Consider the following 20,272-nt stretch of genomic DNA (forward strand, 5'->3'; position numbering starts at 1 on the left):
AAACCTCTCTGACACAGCTTCCTGCTCTTCCCTCTGGTCCTTTTACGCTGTTTTCTTGAGGTGTTCCCCAGTACCAACCATGTGCTGCTGGGCACATGGTTGGGGGTAATGGCATAAAACCCCATTAACACCCCCAAATCCCTCCCAGCGCCCTCTAAAACCTTAGTGTCACTAAAACCCCTTCTAGTATACCATAAACCATCCCAGCACTCCCAACCCGCCTCAAACCTCCTCAGCACCCCCAAAATCCATTTTAGCTCTCTCAGACTCCTCCTAGCACCCCCTAAAGCTCTATTAGCACCCCCAAATCCCTTTGTGCACCCTCTAAAACCTCTTTAGCCCCACTAAAACTCCTCCTAGTGTACCCCATATCATCCTAGCATCCCCAATCCCCTCAAACCTCCTCAGCACCCCCAAAACCCTTTTTAGTTGTGTTTTGCCACCCCCAAATCCATCCCAGCACCAGTAAAACCCTGCTAGCACCACTAACCCCCTTCAAGCACTCTCTAAAACCTCTTCAGCACCAGCAAAACTCCTCGTTACCACCACCCAAATCATCCCGGCGCGCCCGGGGAGCGCGGCGCAGCCCCGCGCCGTGACTCGGCGGACACCCGGAAGCATCAAAGCTCCAGAGAAGAGAAGCAGCGCCGGTAAACTTGGGCAGTAATTGTGTGCAAAGGCTCTATTTTTACACAAAACCCAGGAAAGCTCTGTGTGCCCACGATGGTGAAGGCTACGCCCGTACACCCGGCCCCGCCCGGGCCGCCGTGAAGGCGAAGGGGCCGCGAGCGCCCTGAGGGCGGAGGGGGCGTGGCCTCATCGCCCCGCCAGTACCGCCCCCTCCCGGGGCGGGGGGGGGGGGGGGGGCACGTCGCTCCCATGGCAACGCGTCCGGCGTCGCCCCCTGTAGGCGGCGCGACGGCGTTGGCTCAGGCATTCGCGGCGGGCAGCCCGGGGCGCGCCGGCGGGGTCCTGCGGCGGGCGGCGGCGGCCGGAGCGGCGGCGGCCGGGCGAAGATGGCGGACGTGCTGAGCGTGCTGCGGCAGTATAACACGCAGAAGAAGGAGATCGTGGTCAAGGGCGACGAGGTGATCTTCGGAGAGTTCTCCTGGCCCAAGAACGTCAAGACCAACTATGTCATCTGGGGGTGAGCGACGCGGCCGGGGAAAGGGGCGGGCGGGGGGAGAAGTTGCCCCGAAGTTGCGCCCGGGCAGCGGGGTCGGGGATCCCGCCGTCCTCGGCCCCCCCGCGCCCTGCAGGGAGCGAGGCGGACGGGGACGGGCGGGCTGCTGCCGCCTCCCGCAGGGCCCCGGGGCCGCGGTGCCCTGCCCGCGTGTCCCGTGGGCGATCCTTGTCCCCCGGCAGCCCGGCCGGGCAGGGAGTGCTCGCCGCTCCCTCCGGGAACGTTCCCAGCTCCTGCCCTGGGCCAGGAGAGCCGCGGGGCCGGGGCCGGGCCGTTCCTCGGCTCTCGGCACTGCTGTCCGTGCCGCCCGGCGGAGCCGCGTCCTGCAGACTCATGCGATGAGATGGCAGGAGGCAGCTTCTCCCAAGTTTTTCTGGGTGCTTGGTGAAAAAGAGGCTTTATCTTGTTGTTTGGACAGCTTTCTCAGGCACATGGTGTATCTTGGGGTATCCTGCGCGGGGCCAAGAGTGGCACTTGGGTATCCTGACGGGTCCGTTCCCACTCAGCATAGTCTGATTCTTCTGCCTTGGGTTGTCGGGGCTGCTTCTCTTCTCCTGGAGCTTTGATCCACCAGGATAAAGCCAGCGAGGTCCAGACCGACGCTCCCTCTGGTGAGCTGTGCAGGTGCTCTGCCCCCACCTGAGGCCTCTTCCTGGGCAGGACCTAATGCAGGCTGCTTCCCGGTTGGTCTTATCGTAATGAACAAGTAGAGAGAGTGTTTATGTGGCTTAAATGATTGTATTAGATAAAATGCTTGCTTTTAGAAAACTTCTAGAAAATGAGGGTTTGTACCTGTTGAATTTCCTAGTATAGTATGGATTGCTTGCATTGCAAGGGAGTTTTTCGTTTGCCTTTCCTCAGAATTTAGCAGCTGCTTGCTTTTTTATGTCCTAACTAGAAGGGTTCCAATGAATCTCTTTCAAACCCAAGAGAAAAAAAATGCTTCTTGTTAAAGCTCAGGTACTGATCAAAGAGGGCATATTATCCTGTGAAGCTTCGTGGGAAAGCAGAAGAACCTGTAGATTTCTCAAAAAACCTCGAACTTGTAGTTAAGTCTGACAAGGAATTATTTTTTTGTTTTGTTCTCATAATTATGATATGACTATTACTATCCTTAGTCTGGAAGAGAGAAAGGAAATAAACCTATTTGTTTATTTTAACTTGTAGGTGGATTTTTTGGAGCTGATTTTACTTTGCACTCTATTTATAACTAGAAACATGCTTTTTCATTACCTGTTTCAAGCTTTCAGAAACTAATTTAGGAGTTATTTGTGCTTCCTGGCTGAGTGGGGGATACTGGTAGGTAGACTGAAGAGGAAGAAAAGTATTTGGATAAGCAGTTAAAAGCCTTGGCTGTATTTTTGCTGGGCAATGTGTAGACAGTTGTGGTGGTGTCCTTGCTACAGGTCGCTTTTCCCAAGTGGTAACAAGTAGTGGTTAAGTAGACAAACAAGTTTCATTGCCCTTCTGCAGGGAACGAGAAACTGATATGCAGCCCTGCTCTATTGCTCAGAAGAGCTGGAATTAGACCCAGAAATTGTTACCAAAAGCCTAAAAGCAGCTGGAGAGCAAACTTTGCTATGTACAGCTTTATCTTCCTGGTCAAGAAGGATGTGTGGGTGACCAGAGGATTCTCTGAGCACAGCAGCACCTTGTCAGAGCTGTGAGTGCTCACCTCCTGGGGTAGATGTGTGGTAGAATTTGAGGGGTGTTGTTCTTTTGGTTCGTTTGAGGTGAATTAGTAAATCTTGGTTTAGACCAGCGGCTTCTGAACTTTTGATGGGATCAGACTGCTCTCAGTTCACAGCATTTCTTGTAAACCACTGTGGCATTTTGCATGTCTCAGCTTTAAATTGAAGACACTGTAAAAATGAGACCAGTTCTGCAAGCCATGCTCAGTAACTTGAACACCACACTTGAGGAGATGCTAATTTAGGTAATTGCCACACTCAGGAGGGACATTTTCAAAAACTTTCAAGATTCAAAGCTTTTTATATTCAGGTCACTCGACAGGATACAAATTATGCTTGCACTGAGCAGGTGTTGGTGGCTTAGTCTTTCACAGAGCAAACCTGGAGTTCTGTTTTAGGTGTCCACAGCACAGTTGCTGTAATTGCATCTGCAGCTTGGAGAGAGTAATGCCACAGTGGCATTTGTCCCTGCTCGAATTAGAAGTAGTCCCACGAGACATTTAGCTCTGGCTCCTCGAGCAGCTCAGCTGGCAGAAGTCAGCAGTGCTGCCCTGCATTGCCTCCTCTCTCTGCTAGCACAAGTGTCAGCCAAACAGGGAATTGGTCTGAGGAACCAAGCCAGGTTAAAGGTAACCTGGAGGAAAAAAAAAAGTGAGGGGGAAAAGCAACTTTCATCTGGTTTAGTTTCCAGATAATAATTATAGAAATACTACTGGTGGCACATGAAGAAGGCTAGGTGGTCTGAGATGAAGTGGGTTGTGTGTTTTGACCTATGGGCCCTGAAGAGTGATTATTGAATCTGTTTCAAAACTGAAGGAAGGAATCAACCTACCAGAGAAATGTACTCCTTTATTTGCCCAGCTGAGGGGTTTGGATGTGCAGCTGAGTTTTTAAACAGTGAGCAGCCGGCCCTGGGTATTGTCAGTTGTGTGATACTCCGTGTGCTTTGTCTTGTGTTTTTAAAGATTTCTGCTTGGTTGTGTGGATGAGACACAGGCCCTTAGTATGTCTGTAAAACTTCAGGCTTTGAAACAGGAAAGGGGAAATAAAGCAGTTAAAAATGAATAAATTCCTGGTGCCCACAGGTGGAAGGTGACTGGATGAGAAGGAAGTAAGTTTGGTGTTAAAAACAAGCAGGTGAAACTTGCTCTCTCCTTTTATATAAACATTTTCTCCATTTTTAAGCTCGAATTTAATTTGTAAGCGATGCAACTCTTCCTTATATTTTTGCTTTAGTGTTTGTTACTGGGTTTGTTGAGGTCTGCCTCCTAAGATTTACTTTTTTTCTTAAGTAATTGATGCCATAACTGAATATGGGAAATAAGAGAATTAACTTCTCTTTCTACTTCGGATGTTTGTAAATTGAATGAGGCAAGCTACCCTCAGATCTGCCTGGTTTTGGTTCTCTGTTTATTTAGCATGAGCACACACTGATGTTGAAAGGTCACTTTAGGCTTAGATTTTCTCCTTGTGTGCAACTGCTTGTCCATCTGATGATTTCCCATTAATGTGCAATATCTTGTCCCCCTAATAAAACATCCTCTTAGAGCCATAATGAGCACAGGGAATTCTTGTGTGTGTGGTTGAAGTGGTGAAGTACCAGCTGTGCCCTGCTGAGCTTTGGCAATGCCTGTGGCTTTGTAATACTGTATTTTTTCAATTAATAGATAGTGGTTCAGTATTTGTTTGTTTTTATATTTTGTCATTTATTGCTAAATATTGTTAAAACTTGAATAGATGACCAGCTGGACTTTTCTATTATGCTTGGTGCATATGGCACACTTCAAAGAAATAATGAGTTATTCTGAACTAAGACAGTCTAAAGTGTTTGTTTTAAAATGAAGTGACAGCTGTATCATGTGACATCACGGCTTTACTTCAGAGCCAAGCCTGTGTGGAGGAAGCTTTTGTTTCTGCCAGTGCTCCCTGTATGTTTAGATACCACCTTATCAAAGATCCTTATTGTTTTGCTGCTAACTCAGACAATTCCTTGCTGAGGAATCCAGTTTTGGTGGCTGCCTGTCGTTGTGAAGCCAAGTTTTGGCTTCTTAGCAGTTGAAAGAAAGATCCTGTATCTACTCCCTTTCCTCTGCAGCAACAAAAATACAGGCACCCTCCACCCCATGCAGACCCAAGTTTTCAGAAGGAAGGGGCAGTAGTAGAGAGAGCCTTCATTCCACAATTCTGGTATCCTGAATCTGTTTTCTCTGCATGTCATTCATATATTGGTTTTCTCAGGCATCATTGTGAAGGTAAGGATTTGAACTTTACTGCTAATAATGAGTTCTGAATAGGTTATTGGGCACTCTTAGCTAATTTCAGAAAAGTAATAACAAGCAATGCAGTAGGTGGCATTAAATCCACAGTACGGAGAAAACAGACTTACACTTCTGTTGGTTTAGTAGATTTTTTTGTGTGGCTCTTTCAGGCTCCATAAAATTGTGACTGAGTACTTTTTATTTCCTCTCCCTTCCCCCAGTGACGTTGGCACTTCTGTGGTGTGTGTTTTGGTGCTCATGATCAGCCAGGAGTAAAGCCACTATACTTGGAAGGAAAACTCTTTTAATGAAAGGGTTTCTTCCTGAAATCTCTTGTTTGCTGAAACTTCTCTACCAGTCTTAAATTCATAGCTTTGGGCTGGTTTTGTGGTGGCTTCTCTTCCTCAGGCTTTAAGGTGAGCCAGCTGGTTGGGGAGAGGGACTGGGCAATGTGGAGGAGCCCTGTCCTGCCTGGAGTTGGGGTTTGACAGGTCCCAAGTGTGAGTGGGCTGTGGAATTGCTGCTCTTGCTGCTTTCCTGACTGCCAGGTCTGTTTCTCAGAGCAGTTGGAGTGCTTAGGGAGTAGGTTTTGTTTTGGACAGGCATTGCTTCCTGTAGTAACAGCAAAATGGGTGAACATGTGAGAGGGGGTAGTTATGCTCGATGTACATGAAACCAGGGGTTTATTTGGCCTTGTTTGGTGTGGTGGTTTTTTTTTTTTTTTTAATTGTGAATAGTTGCACAGAACAAGTTCCTTTTTAGACTTAAAAGCTGTATCTTTGAAACAAGCTGTTTGAAAACTGAGATTGAACTTGATATTGTTGTGTTGCTCTGATGTGGTCTGACTTCAGTATGGGAGCTCACTGTGATTTTGTATCCTTCAGGGTTTTGCTGGTTTTGTGTGCAATCAGTTTCTAGTAACTCCTTATTTTGATCTTTTGGCACCATTTTGAACCCTTTGCTCCCTAGACTTTGTGTAATTTATATATCCCAAGTCTCACTGTGCTTTCTCTAGTGCTGAAAATTCTGGCCTGTTGTACTTGAAGGTGACATAATATTTTATTTCATTTGCAGCTCAGTTCTGTTTCTCTGGCAGTCTCACATAAGATAGACAGTTCCTTTGATAATCAGAATAAATAGGGTCAGTGCCGGGGAATGTGTACTTACGGTTTCCCAGGTCTTGCGTGTTTACTTTACAACACATCCAACTCTTACTTTGGAATATTTTGGACAGGTTTTTTCTTACAATTCATTCAGTGAAGAGGCTGCAAGAACTCATTTCCCTCACCTGTATTTTTTAGCACAATTGAGAGCTCACTAGTTTGGCAGTAGCCTGATAATAATATTAACTGCTTGCTTTTTAAACTGTCATCTAGAAAGAAAAGAGACCTTTTCTAAAAGATTTTAAATGTTCCAATCTTTTTCTGTGTTACAGGACAGGGAAAGAGGGCCAGCCCAGGGAATACTACACTTTGGATTCTATCTTGTTCCTGCTCAATAATGTGCACCTTTCCCATCCTGTGTATGTCCGTCGTGCTGCGGTAAGTAGACTACACAAAATGTGATTTTTGTCTTGTGATAATGAATATGTGTGTAGTTATATTCAGGGAATGGTGATAGCACTTGTGTGTATGGCTTTGGCTGGGGAAAGGGAGGATGATATGCAGCAAAGTGTGTGTGTGTTTAAAAACAATCACCTTTACAGAAGGATCACATGACAGTCCCTGTCAGGGTGGAGTATTTTTCTTGACAATTCACTTCCTGACAGATTATCCCTTCAAACCACCCAATCATGTTTACAGAAAGAGTTTGTCAACCAATTATTAACAGTAATGGCAGCATTTATCTTGATATTCTATGGACATAGTTGTTTCCAGCATGACACTCAGGAGTACTTTTGTCCATCTGTTGTGTGAGAGTGATCCCAATCTAGATGATCCTTTAGTGTCTGAGATGGCAGGGAGCTACAGAATGGAGAAAAGCAGAACAGCTTTGGAGTGGACTTGGAAGTAAGCAATCCAATTCAAATAATTACTGGTTAAGCCCTACAAATAAAGAAAAAAATAATTTAAAGTTAGGGTTAGGAATTTTTTTTAAGTCCTTTTGATTTCCATTTGACTGCTTTCTATGAGACCACTCTTCATATTTCCTTGTGCTACGTGGGTACCTGACACAGCAGTGCTGTGTTGGAACAACATGGTTGATATACTTGATTTCTATGCATCAACACAGACTCCTGGCAGAGAAGTCTGTGTGTGTGTGAGATAAAAGTTAGTTCTTATTTGCAAGTTTGAAGGGAAGGAGGAAAAAGGCTGCCCTCTCTTTCAGTTTCATAGCAGGCTGTGTGTTTAATTTTGTGTGGCTGAACATCCTCTAGGATGTGGTTGCACTTTAAGCCTGATCTGTGAAGCTTTCTTGGGTGGCAGAACATGTGGTCGTGTCTTTGTGTGAATGAGTAGTTTTCAGTAAAAGTGAAAAATCTTCAGCAAGAGTCTCTGTGAGGGAAGAACAGTTTAATGTCACATCTGCTGTCTTTTCAGACTGAAAACATTCCTGTGGTAAGAAGACCTGATAGGAAAGACTTGCTTGCATACCTAAATGGGGAGACATGTGAGTGATACGCTCTTCTGACTTGGACACACAGTGCTCTTTACTGCTTCATATTCATGGCACAAGTGAGGGGTAGGAGGGGAGACTGGGTAACAGCAGGCAGTTTGCATCTTAACTGAATGAGCTGAAACTTCTCAAAGTTATTATTTCTTGCATTTTTTAATTGTGTTCTGAAATTAACTGTTTTGCTTGGACAGGAGCTGCATTCCTACATGTATGTTTAGAAGTGAACATTGTTATTACTATCACTTTTAACCCACTTTGGTTAATAACTATGTGTTAGAATGGTTAGCATGTATGTTTTTTCCTTTTCTAGACTATGGGAAGCTTTCAGCAGTACATTGATCTTGAGTGCAAGAAATGTGTGGGATGAAATCTTCAGTTTAATAAAGTATATCAAGTCACTGCTTTGTCAGTCTGGCAGATCTGCCTAGCATTTCATCATCTTAAATTTTTTGTTAACAATAGTCAGAGGAAAGAGGTTTCTCTGAGAAAAATAGAAATGCCACCTTTGTAAGATGCTCTGTTTCGTAGGTGGTCTTAAAATTTTAAGTATCTGGGAATAGGAGATTATTTCTGTAATATGATGAGTAAAATCACTTTTTATATATATTTTAAGGGGATCAGCAGGTTGTCTTTTTTAAAAAAACCTAGACAAACTGGCAGATCTCGATTCCAGGTTCTAATTCTCACTGTGACTGTTTTCTTTTATGAGTGGTATAAAGAGATCAAAGAATCATTGATTAATTTATGTTGGAATGGACCAGAAGAGGTCACCTGGTTCAATCCCCTTTTCAAAGAGGGGTCAAATGGCTCTGAGCAACCTGATTTAACGTTACATTCAGTCAGGTTCTGAGTATCTCCACTCCTCTAGTCCCAGTGTTTTACCACCTTTGCTACCTAATATGTATAGTTTCCACTGTTGTAGTTCATCTGTTGTCCTCCTTTCTTTTACACCCAAATATTATTGCAAAGATTTTCTATTTAAACTGAATGTTCTGTTTGATTGCAGCAACCTCATCAAGCATAGACAGAAGTGCTCCACTTGAAATTGGTCTTCAACGATCCACTCAAGGTACAATTTAACTAAGAAATAACTTCAAGGTTTATTTTATAAAAATCTAGTACAATCTTGCATTTTTAACATCCTCTTTTTCTTGCAGTTAAAAGAGCAGCAGATGAAATATTAGCAGAAGCAAAGAAACCAAGAATAGAGGTAATGACAGTTACTGTCATCAATACAAATTGGGGGTGGAGGTAAATGACAGTGTTTGTCTGTTTTTGTAGGGATTTCATTGAGTTGCCTGTCCTTGGGTGTACACAGTGCTTCTGTTCGTGTGAATGGGAACTGGAAGGGGTTAGAAGTCAGAACTGAAGAATTGTGGTTCTGGAGAGGAAATTTCCAATAGCTCTGCACTTAATGCTGGTGCCCAGATCAAAAATCATTGGAAATAAAGATTGTCCTTGCAATGTGAAGAAAATACTCCTGAGTAGCTTTAATTCTAGCTGTATTTATTTTTGAAAAGAGAATGCACAAGAACTTAAACATGACTGCTCCTTCCAGGATGAGGAGTGTGTGCGCCTCGACAAGGAGCGCTTGGCAGCTCGGCTGGAAGGACATAAAGAGGGCATCGTGCAAACAGAGCAGATCAGGTGGGACTACTTTTCCTTACGCATAATGCTTAATTACAGCACGGGTAACAATTCTTGTGCTTTTCAAAGCAGCCAGTTTTATTCTGCTCAACAGCTCTCAGTGGAAATTCTCTTCCCTTGGATACTCTCAGTAATGTTTGAGGAGTCAGACCTTGAAACACTTATGACAGTGCAGATTTGAGGCATTTATGAAATCCATAATTACAGCTAATCACACGAAAAATACATATTTTGAATGACTTCCTCCTATCCCTTATATAGGCGTACTTAAAAGGGAACTATAGGGGAAAAAAATCTGATTGTGGCATGATTAGGAAGCATAAGAATAAGAAAAAAATCAAAAAGTACATGTGATTTTGTATAAACTAATAATTTGGATGCTACCTTGTGTGTTTCACAACTTTGCAGTGCTGCAGTGGGGATTACTAAGTATTGTTTGAATTACTTTGTATTGTCTAGTTACCAATTTTTTTAATGCTGAATGTAAAAAACTGCCCCTTTAAAAAAAATACAGATATTTACAGGCAGTGAATTTCAACTCCATGCTTGACTCTGCTGTGAACCAAGTAGGAAGACAAAGAAGTTCCCTTTCCAATAACTTAATCGTAAAGGAGAATACTTCACAACCAGTACTTGCATTAATTTTTTCACATATTCTCAAAAAAAACCAAACCAACCCTGTAATAGTGAATTTGGTGTGGACAGTTAGGATTGTGCAATTCAGTCTTTATCTTTTTTCGTTCAGCTCACCTGCAAAACAGTAGGGCTCACTGACAGCCCAATTCTGTGTTTACAATTAAGAGCAAACACACGTAGGTGTTGCACTCTTGGACTCGAGTGAGCTCTCTCAAACCCAGATTGATGTGGGCAAGGTTACCACCATCAGCTGTTTGCTGGCCTGCATGGTCTGAGAAGGTGCCACATCTTCCAAGGGACCATGTCCTCATAACTGCACCTCAGACAAGATTTAGATTAATGCTTTGAAAGCCTCAGAGCAGCCAGGGGTTGGTTGACTGGACACAAAATTGTAATCCACTAAAAATAACAACTGAAATTCAGATGTTGTTATAAATGAAAGTGTTGGCCCTGATGCTTTACATTTGGATTCTTTACTTTTGTTTGGTATACTTGGGATTTTTGGAAGGTCTTTGTGTTAGTACTGTGAGTCTTTTGTCACAAATTGGATTCTCATGCCCAAAACAGCAATGCCAAGCCCATATAATATTTCAGTTTGTATATAAGGTAACTATTTTGTGATTTATAGCATAATCTTAAACTTTAAGCAGGATGAAGTTATTCGTTCACAAGTTCTCTCAGAAGAATTTTTTGTGCAATTATTCAGTCTCTACTGTTATTTTTGCTCATTTAGGTCCTTGTCTGAAGCTATGTCAGTGGAAAAAATTGCTGCTATCAAAGCCAAAATCATGGCAAAGAAAAGATCCACTATCAAAACTGATCTGGATGATGACATAACTGCTCTTAAACAGCGAAGTTTTGTTGATGCTGAAGTGGATGTAACTAGAGATATTGTCAGCAGGGAGAGAGTATGGAGGACAAGAACTACAATCTTACAAAGCACAGGCAAGGTAATGCTCTGGATACCAAGCTGTGTTTTATGATCCCTGTGGCAAAGGACATTTTTATTTTCCGTATGTAATTTGTTAATCAGAGATGACAGGGGGATTATGCTCAGTGTTCCAATGAAAGGTGGGCTCGCAGGGCTGTTGGCACAGTGACAGAATTCTGAGTTTGTCCTTATCACATTACAGCAAATCTAAATTGTATCTCCAACTACTTGCTTCAGCCGTTTAAAAGATACTAAGTAATCACTTAATTCCTCTTAACCACAGCTGGCTTGAGCCCTGCAGCGGGGAGGGCTCCGTGAAAGTACCTGTGGGGTTGGAAACAGACCAAAGAGGGGGGTAACTGATAGAAAGAGCAGCACAGGCACATTGAAAGTCCAAAGGCCTCTAAGCTGTGCAAAACAACAAAGAAATAAGGAAGGAAAATGCTGGAATGAACAAAACCAGAAAGTGTTACCATGAAGAGGCTTTTGTCTGGTTTTGTTCCTTTATGCTACTTTTGGCTGCACTTGGTTACGTGCCATTCTGAACATGGTTGCAAGCACAGCTGACAGCTTGCTCTCTTTGGATGGTGAAGGTTTCTTGATTGCAGAGCTACTTGGCACTAAATTTCTCAAGGAAGCACTAAGTCAATTTCTAAAAGATTGCAAGGGTCTGTTTCCCTGAGGTTATTGTTAAACTGCATCCTTTGCCTTCACTACTTCTTTTAAGTATTGTCACGGGAAAATAATGTTTAGAAGTAAATGAGCTCTCAGTCTTCATTTGTCTTATTTTTAACAGCATTTTACATAGCTCTCAATTTCCTAGTATTGTCCCAGGGCATTAGTGGCAGAATAATTTAATTCATGAATTATGGGGTAATTACTGGGTATGTGGCACATCCCTGTTTGCCGCCTACAGGGTGAGTGTTGCTTTTTTGAATCTGGGAGATTTGAAGCAGCCTTGCTGCTGAGCAGCTGATAAATGGGTAAAAGCTTTGATGTTTTAGTCATTGGAAAGGTTTGTACTGAAGGAATCTGCGTAGCTTTCCTTCCTTTTGTGAATCATTCATGGCATTCCTGTCTCTACTTTTCTTCCAAGTGAAATTGCAAAGACAGTAGGGAGAGAGATGATGTTTTATTGTAGTAACAGTGAGATGAGGTAGTGATTTTAAGCAAAACATGACACAGGGAGAAAGACAAGAAACAAGAGATGAAGTTTGTTCTTGGACTCTAGCATGCAGTTACTGTGAGCAGCCTGATGAATGTCATGGGCGTAACAGCAAATCTTCTATTTCGGTTTGTGCAGGGTTGCAGGAACATTCTTGATAGCTTGGACAGAAATCACCGAGTGTTAATGTTTATATTTTCCAACAAGTAGCAGTGAGAGTAAGTAGATGGGGAAACATCATGTGATACTGAGGGCTGTGATTTATCCCAGAACAGCTCAGGTTTTTCATTTGTACGTTGGTTGGGAGGGTTTTTTGGTGTGTGTTTGGGGGGGGGTTGTTTGTGTTTAGTTTTTTTTTTTCCTTTTTTTTTCTGTTTCAAGAACCTTTGTGAAGACCTTCTCAAAAGTTGTGAAGAAACCCAGATATGTTGTCTCAGGCAAATCATTTCTTCCCTACTTCCCTATTCCTTTAAAGAATTTTTATCAGGGAAGCATGATACTGCTCTGCAAATGCTGTTTTGACTCTTCTGTGTGATACTTGAATTGCTGATGTGCCTGATAATTCTTTTTATTGTAAATTTTTACTATCTGCTTGGTATGGGTTTATCTGCAATCTCTTGAATCCTCCTAGAGTATTTAAAACCAAAATTGACTTCAGCAGTGCATGCCTTTTAAATATGTGAATTCCTTTGGAACTCCTGGGTGAATGGTAACAAACAGTGAGCACTCCTAAATGTAAATTTTGTTGTCTCTTTGCAAAAATTGCTTCAGTCCGAGCATGCTTCTCAAGCTCTATTCCACAGACAAACACTCCTGTGTGTGTGAGTTTTCCCAGTGTTCTCTGTAGTAAACTAAGATGCAGAGATAGGTTAAGATGCAAAAGGGAAACACGAGGGAGATCAGGCCACAGTACAAAAATAATCTCTTGACTTTTTCAGCTTACTAATAGGCTTCCTTTGGTTTTGATATGTTTGAAGAAAATACTGGTTCCTCCAGCAATATGCTCCTCTAAATTCTTCATAGATGCCAATAATATTGACTGTATTTCTGAAGCATTTACTGTTTCTCCTTTTGGACACACTTCCCAATTCCGAAGTTTGCTTTATATAAGAATTGTTCCAGGATTTTTTTTAGATCTCCAGTGATGTAATGTTCTTTTTTAACATTTTAAGAAGTTCTCATGATATTTGCATTCTGTCCTTTCAGCTGCTGCTTTTATTGCCAGCATCTTCATGGTCACAAAGCTCCCCTTGCTGAAATTACAGTGATTTTTTTTTTTTCCTAGCTGTGAGGTTTTTTTTTGTTCATGAGAATGTGTAATTTGAGTGCATTGATAGTCCTGTTGTAGAAGATACTTCTGCAGTTGTGTCATTCCCAGTTTATTTGACCCTTAAGATTTCTGTAATGCCTCACACAGGTCCCTTGTCTGCATGACCTCTCTGTTACCCTCTTTTGATCAGATGCTGCATTAATCCCTGGATGTCTTTTTACTGATTTCCATGAGGTTCCTATTGTTTCTAAAATCAGACATTTCAGTTCACCTGTCCTCTTTTGGTTTTAAGATTTCTACAATTTGCATTAATCTGCTTGCTTATTTTTATGCTTTGCTTAAAACTTTTTGTTATTTTTCCATAGTTTTCTGTATGATTATTGTGCAGTTCTACCTCTTTTGGAAATGCAGTGTTTGATTTAATTGCTAGTAGATGAGTCATCCTGCTCCTTCTGTTTTAAATATTTGTTGGCTTTCCCCAAGTCTGTAGTGTAGTCTTCTAGATTTTTATGAATAATGTGGCATTTTTATGTGATCACTTTTCAGAGCCAAATTGCATCTGTTTAGTATAAAGGTTTTTTTTTCTTCTCATAGTAACTTAATTTTAGAACTCTTTGACAGTATATATTGTTAAAAGGAATTTAATTTCAGGAAGAGTTTTGAATCCATGCATAGACTATTTACTATCATAAGTGTTAGAAGTGTTAAGTTTTGCATCAATGCTCTGCACAGGTTTCAGTTGTGTACATGTTTTTAGATAAATATGAGGCTGTTTTGTAAAACAAACCATGAAACACCTAGAAAAAATGCTGTGTTTATACTGAAATTGATTCCTTCCTTTCACATCCTTCCTCTAGCTTTCCTTCCTAAAAATCCTTTGGTTTTTATAATCTTCTGTAGCAGGCTACAGCAATCTCTGCTGAAGGAAAAACCTCCTCATTTAATCTCTACTGTAAATGGATTTGGCACTTGAATTTTTCCTGTGGGAACAAATTAGATTAAGCAGGAGTTTCATCATTCACAGGTGTATTTGGAGAGTGTATTTTTGTCTGTGACTGCTGGTGTACTTGACTTATATTTAGTTATTTAGTTTTAATCTCCCAGATTGCTCAGAACTATTTCTTAGATAAGCAGCAAGGTAACTGGGTGGGCTGTGTTGAACGTGCTCTACTTGTGTGTAGAGAAATCTTAAAGCTGGAATTTTGGAAATGCACTAATACTGGCCTTGTGACTTTGGAACTTTTTGAAATGAACCAGTGTTCTGATATGAACAGTGAGCTCTGAGCATTTCAGATGTTCTTTTAAAAAATCTTTCATCCTTTTCTTTGTAGAGTGTGGTGGGTTGACCTTGGCTGGATGGATGACAGGTGCCCACCAAGCTGCTTCCCTCCTCAGCAGGATGGCTGGGAGAAAATAAGATGGGAAAAAATGTGTGGGTCAAGATAAAGGCAGTTGAATAAAAGCAAAGGATGTGTGGGGAAGCACAGGAAGACAAAAGATGTATTCTCCACTTCCCATCAGCAGAAGATCTCTAGCCACTTCCTGGGGAGCAGGGCTTGGGGACACTTAGCAGTTGCTCCAGAACATAAATATTGTAACAAGAAATGCCCCTCCTCCGTATTTCTCTTAGCTTCTACTGCTGAGCACATGTCATGTGATGGGGAATATCCCTGGAGTCAGCTGTCCTGGCTGTCTGTCCTCTCAGGATCCTGCTCAGCCCCAGCCCACTGGTGAGGAGGGAATGTGGAGACAGCCTTGCTGCTGGGCCAGCACTGCTCAGCAGCAGCCAAAACACTGGGCTGTTATCAACACCTTTCTGGCTACCAAGGCTTAGTGCAGCACAACCAGGGCAGCTGGGAGAGAATTAACTCCAGCTCAGGCAGGCCCAGTTCATGGGAAAGTGCTACAGATTATTGCTAAAACTTTAAATTTCAGCCAGCACTCTTTCAGTTCTATTTTCTCACAGTTGCAAGTATATTAGAATTACCTTTTCTCGAGTGACCTCTAACCCTATGTACAAGGAAATAACATAATCCAGCCTGTCAAACATATGGGAAGTCTTAAAGGTTATACCACATAACCTTTCTAAATCTCTTCAGCTGAGAAGCTGAACAGCAGCTACATGCTCCTGATGTAGGTGCATTGTCCAGGCAGACACATTCACTCATGTGGTGCTGGTGCATTTCTCAGCTTTTAGCATATCTGTAAATACTTTTGTCCTCCTTGAGCCTTGTGTAAATCTTTTGAAGACAATGCCAGGCACTGGGAGTCCAGAGTGACCTGTGTGGCATCAACGTTTCTGCCTGCCTGGAGACAGTCCAGGGAAAAGCACTGAAGCAGAGCCATGTAAGTTGGACAGGAGAAGGTGGCATTTGAGGTAAACGTGTTTCTAATGGAGTTAGGTGTGTTCATACCTATGGGAATGATGGGCTGTGGGTTCTTTCTGCAGGTATCTGTTCATAATGGAAACACTATTAAGACTTGGTATGGGATCTGTTAGGTGAAGTTGGGTCTCTGCAGTTTCATAACCTTTACATCCTGAAATTGTATCTTTTTGTCAGTGTAACCTTGTTCCTTTCAGTGTATATTACTTACAAGGTAAAGGTTGAAATGTTGAAGCAATGGTCTGGTTTTTTTCTTGCTGTTGCTTCATTGCTGCAGACTGGTGAATTTGATTCTCTTGCAATCTGGGGTTTTTTTCCTGCTTTCCCTGCTTAATATATACAAATTTTTTAAGAAAATATTCTAAATTACAGCACTTTTTTAATATAAAAATTGTTCTTTTTTCTTTCTAATAAGGTAGGAAGTAAGCCTGACTCAAATAAAATATTTTCCTGCCTTAATCCTTATATTTATATATCTGTTCTTATCTGAAAGACTTAGACTAGGCTGTCCAGCACATCTGCTTAAGTTTTGTTTTGAAAGCATGGAAATCTTATATTGTATAACAAGTGATTTGATTAAGTAAACAACTTTCTTTTTTAAGCCTTCATAGGTTTTTAGCTTTTACATCCTTAGTTATTGCCGCCCTGCTGCATGTACTAGCTATCCGTACTTTTCTTTGGGAAAAAGTTACTTGATGTCCAATGTTACCCATGACACAAGATGTTAATACAGAAGAGAATAGACCTCAAGCTCCAATTCAGTTTCATAGATCTTGACTGTGAGTTTTATGTATTAAATTTCATAATCTTGATTTGTATTGCCCCACTGTGCCATCCCCAGCTTCTGGGTATTTTTGTGTGCATGGTGAGAGAAGACCAGAACTGAGTAGGATGATTGGAGTTTATAGATGACCTAGCTAGGGGGATTGGCATTTTCCTGCTGTGTGGCATTTACCTTGGATGTAACCCACAATTGCAAATTAATCTAATACAGCAGCTGAACTATTCCAGAATGTTGTTATTTTGTGGTCTTCTGTATTCTTGTACATAAGTATTAAAGAGCAGAACTTTTTTTTTCCCCATATGAACCTGATCTTTGTGGTGGTCATGATTTTTAGTTTTGTGTTACCGCCTGAAAAATATTACTACTGCAGTTAGTACTTGCATATTTTATTTTTAAAATTAATGTATTTTCTTTATAGGTTTGATCCTTTTCACAGTAACTACTGTATTTGAAGTAAATGTTGTGAGAAATCATGTTTTCAATTACTTTCAGTTCTCGTATTTTTGTTCTGATGCCTCTTGACCATTGTTACTAGTGAAGTCACCTGTGAGTGGGTTAATAATACAGTTATAATTAGAGTTTCAGTAATTTAATTTAGCTGGTAAAACAATTTTGAAGCAAGACTAACAGTACTTTAATCACTTTAGACAACTAAGAGTTTTGAGAGTAAAATTGTGGATATTTTAAAAGAAATTGATTGTAAAAGCAACTTTATGCGTGGGCTCTAGGTGGCAGAATTGTCCCACGTTCGTGAAATTCACAGCCGTGGGGACTTCAAGAACAAATTGAAAAAGGAAAGGTGTGCCAGGCTAATAGCAATTGGTGTCCTCATTAGTCCTTCAGATGGAGCAGGAGGGTGGGTTTGGAGTGGCTGTGCACAAATGTCATGGTACAGCTTGAGTGCTCAAACTCCACCCAGGACTGACTTCCTTAGTAAAACTGGGCAGGCTCTTTTATTGCTGCATTATTACTACTGCAAACATTTTGAATGTAGCATTTAAAAGAAAGATGGGCCAGATTTTAAAAAGTGTATTTATACTGAGCAATAATAAATCTTATTTTTTCTATATGTACCTTGCATTCGACAAAAAATATGTAGAATAAAGCATTATGTTTCCTGAAAGAATATTTAGGTCAGCTATAAAGTAATCCCTTAAACACTACTCTAACATAACTATTAAAAAATTATGTATTTCCACATGCTGCATTCATAGGAGAAATAAACTAGGATTATGTATCAAGGAGATTTTTGATATTTTATGCTGTGCTGTATCTTCAGGCTGTTACAGTGTGGCTCTTCTTTCACACTCCTGAATTAACATTTCTGATTAAAAGTTTCAGTTGTCTTTCATAGAATATTCTTGCTATAAAAATTTAGTGAAGGTAACATGGAACAAGGGAGAATTGGACTTTTTTCTGAAAACAAAGTCCACGAATATACAGGGAGCTGTACAGGGAGCATAGGCCACAGCTATACAGGGAGCACATATACTCATAGCTATGTTTTCAGTTCAGCTTTAGTAATACACAGTTAACTTTTTGAGTGGAACATAAAGAAATTCCCAGAGTAACTTCTAGTGAAAGGAGTGTCTGATTTTTATTTTTTTTTTTCCCGCAACAGTTAGTAACAAGTTCAATTTTATCAACAGTTTTTTATAGGCTCCCTAATCTGAAGCTTGACAAAGTCATCATGTGCTCTGCTTTCAGTTGTTTAGCAATATATATTCTCATACTGTAATGTGAATTTCTTAAACTACCATTGTCCTGAAAGCAGGGTCACAAACACCTTTTTATTCATGTGGTAGTTTAAACAATCTCCTGTGTGGCAGTGTGCTTGTTGTGTGCCCCAGCATGGCTTGTCCAGCTCCAAAGTGTGCAGAGAACAGTTTGAGGGGCACCATGAGTGTCTGCAGTTGTGAATTACAAGAGCAGGGAGGACAGAAAATCAGCTTCAAAGTTGGTGAACAGTTTGCAAATTGAAGATACATATTCTGAGGCATAGGAGAGTGATGCCTTAAATGATTTTTTACTTTTTGATTTGAATTCCAGATTTAAATATGTGCTTTAAATTTAGATGTGCAAAATATTTTCTTTTAAATATACAGTTTATCACTTCATGTTCCTTATGAGCAATGTTTTAATTTCTGCTGTACTTTCATGAGGCCATCTGAATACTGTTTGCATTTTTCATGTCATGCCATATATAGGAATTACTGAAAATGTGTTATGGGAATATTGCCTTTTTGGAAAGCATCATGCCTTTCAGTCTGTCAGTGGCTGTAAAGGATTTAGCAGTATGTCTGAGCACATCAAGCAAATATGTAAAGAAATGTAGTTGGGGCTCAATTCTTCCTTCTCCAGCCCTGCTCTAAGTTTGGACAATGTTTACAGCATTCTGCAGCTCTTGGTTTTCCTGGGAAGCATGTATGTCCAACAAATCCTTATTGTTGGTTCCAGTAAGATTTTATTTGAGTTTATATGGTTTTTCTTAGGCTCCTCTCTCTCGGTAGTGAAACACCAGAATGTATATTAAAACTTGGTTACAACTTAGCTATAGGAAAGTTTTGAAGCACTGTAAGCCATATTGTGTAACAGTGCATATGCTTCTAGTTTTACATGTTAGATTTAAGGTTTTATTTTTGTCTGATGATTGAGATGAAGTGTACTTTTCTTCAACTTTTTTCCTCTAGAATTGTTTTCTATGAAGCTGAAACCAATGTTTATCCTTGATGATCACTATTAGAAGAAATATTTATTTATTTTTGCTAGCATGATAAAGCTGCTGTCGTGACTAGAAGTCTTTGTTAGTGAACATTAGGGTTACGGTGAGCTACAGAAATTAAAGACTGTGATTTTTTTAGCATAAACTGTGATATATTGAGATGGAAGCATTTTTATTACAAAAGGAATTTAGTTAGCGATGTGACTTCATTAAGCTTTCCTCATCAGAGCAGTCTGATCTGACTGGCCCTGAGATTTCTCCACAAACATCCCGGCATTAAATTACCACTAGCAATAGTAACTTGACTTAGTGTATGTTAGTCACTGTGTCGGCAAGGGATAGAGCATCTGTGCAGAGAAACAAATATTTTGATGTTTGGGGTTTTTTTCCCTCTTCTCTTCTGCTCTGTCCCCCAGATGAGAAGTTTTTGGTAGTAAAAATGTTGCACTTGATTATTAAGTTTAACTAAATCTAGGGCAGAAGCTAAGGGATATTCATATTCTGATCTCTGAAGGGATGAACAATGAAAACCTAGCTGTCTGCAATTCTGCAGGGCTTTACAAATCAGCTGGTACCTGCAGTGGACTTCCTGCTCAATCATTTTTCTGTCACAGTAGTATAATCCCACATCCCTGACCAAGCCAGTGAGCAGCAAGAAGATGATGTTAGTTTGAGTGCTTGTTAAAACACTGCTGGTTCTCTCCTGTTCCAAACAGACATTGGTTGCGGCCTTGGGGGACTTGCATTTTCATGCTGTGGAAAAAAGACATCAGCAAGAACACTTCTAATTCCATGCTTATTAGTGGCTTGTTTTCAGCAGATGGGAGAAAGAATCCTGTGGGTTTTTTTTACCTGAGTTTGGTCCAGGATGTGCAATTTAAGGCTATTAAAGTCCCATATGTTTAAAGGCCTTTGAAAAATTCACAATTTGAAGTTCAAACTCACTTGAAGACTATGTTAACTGTAGGTTTTATGAGTACAATAC

General features: G+C 41.0%; 1 protein-coding gene across 1 annotated transcript in view; it reads left to right on the forward strand.

Moving 5' to 3' along the window:
• The first annotated feature begins 972 nt into the window (after positions 1–972).
• CDC73 (cell division cycle 73) overlaps positions 973–20,272 on the forward strand; it is a 101,689-nt gene continuing 82,389 nt past the window's right edge. The window contains exons 1-7 of the mRNA XM_042029884.1: positions 973–1,147; positions 6,568–6,673; positions 7,673–7,742; positions 8,755–8,817; positions 8,906–8,958; positions 9,307–9,395; positions 10,765–10,981. Of these exons, the coding sequence (XP_041885818.1) occupies positions 1,017–1,147; positions 6,568–6,673; positions 7,673–7,742; positions 8,755–8,817; positions 8,906–8,958; positions 9,307–9,395; positions 10,765–10,981 (729 nt within the window). The 5' untranslated portion in view covers positions 973–1,016. The remainder of the gene's footprint in view (positions 1,148–6,567; positions 6,674–7,672; positions 7,743–8,754; positions 8,818–8,905; positions 8,959–9,306; positions 9,396–10,764; positions 10,982–20,272) is intronic.

This window comes from Corvus kubaryi, unplaced genomic scaffold (assembly GCF_017639235.1).
Source record: "Corvus kubaryi isolate FWS band 111438036 unplaced genomic scaffold, C.kubaryi_AGA036_p1.0 37334, whole genome shotgun sequence".
NCBI lineage: Eukaryota > Metazoa > Chordata > Aves > Passeriformes > Corvidae > Corvus > Corvus kubaryi.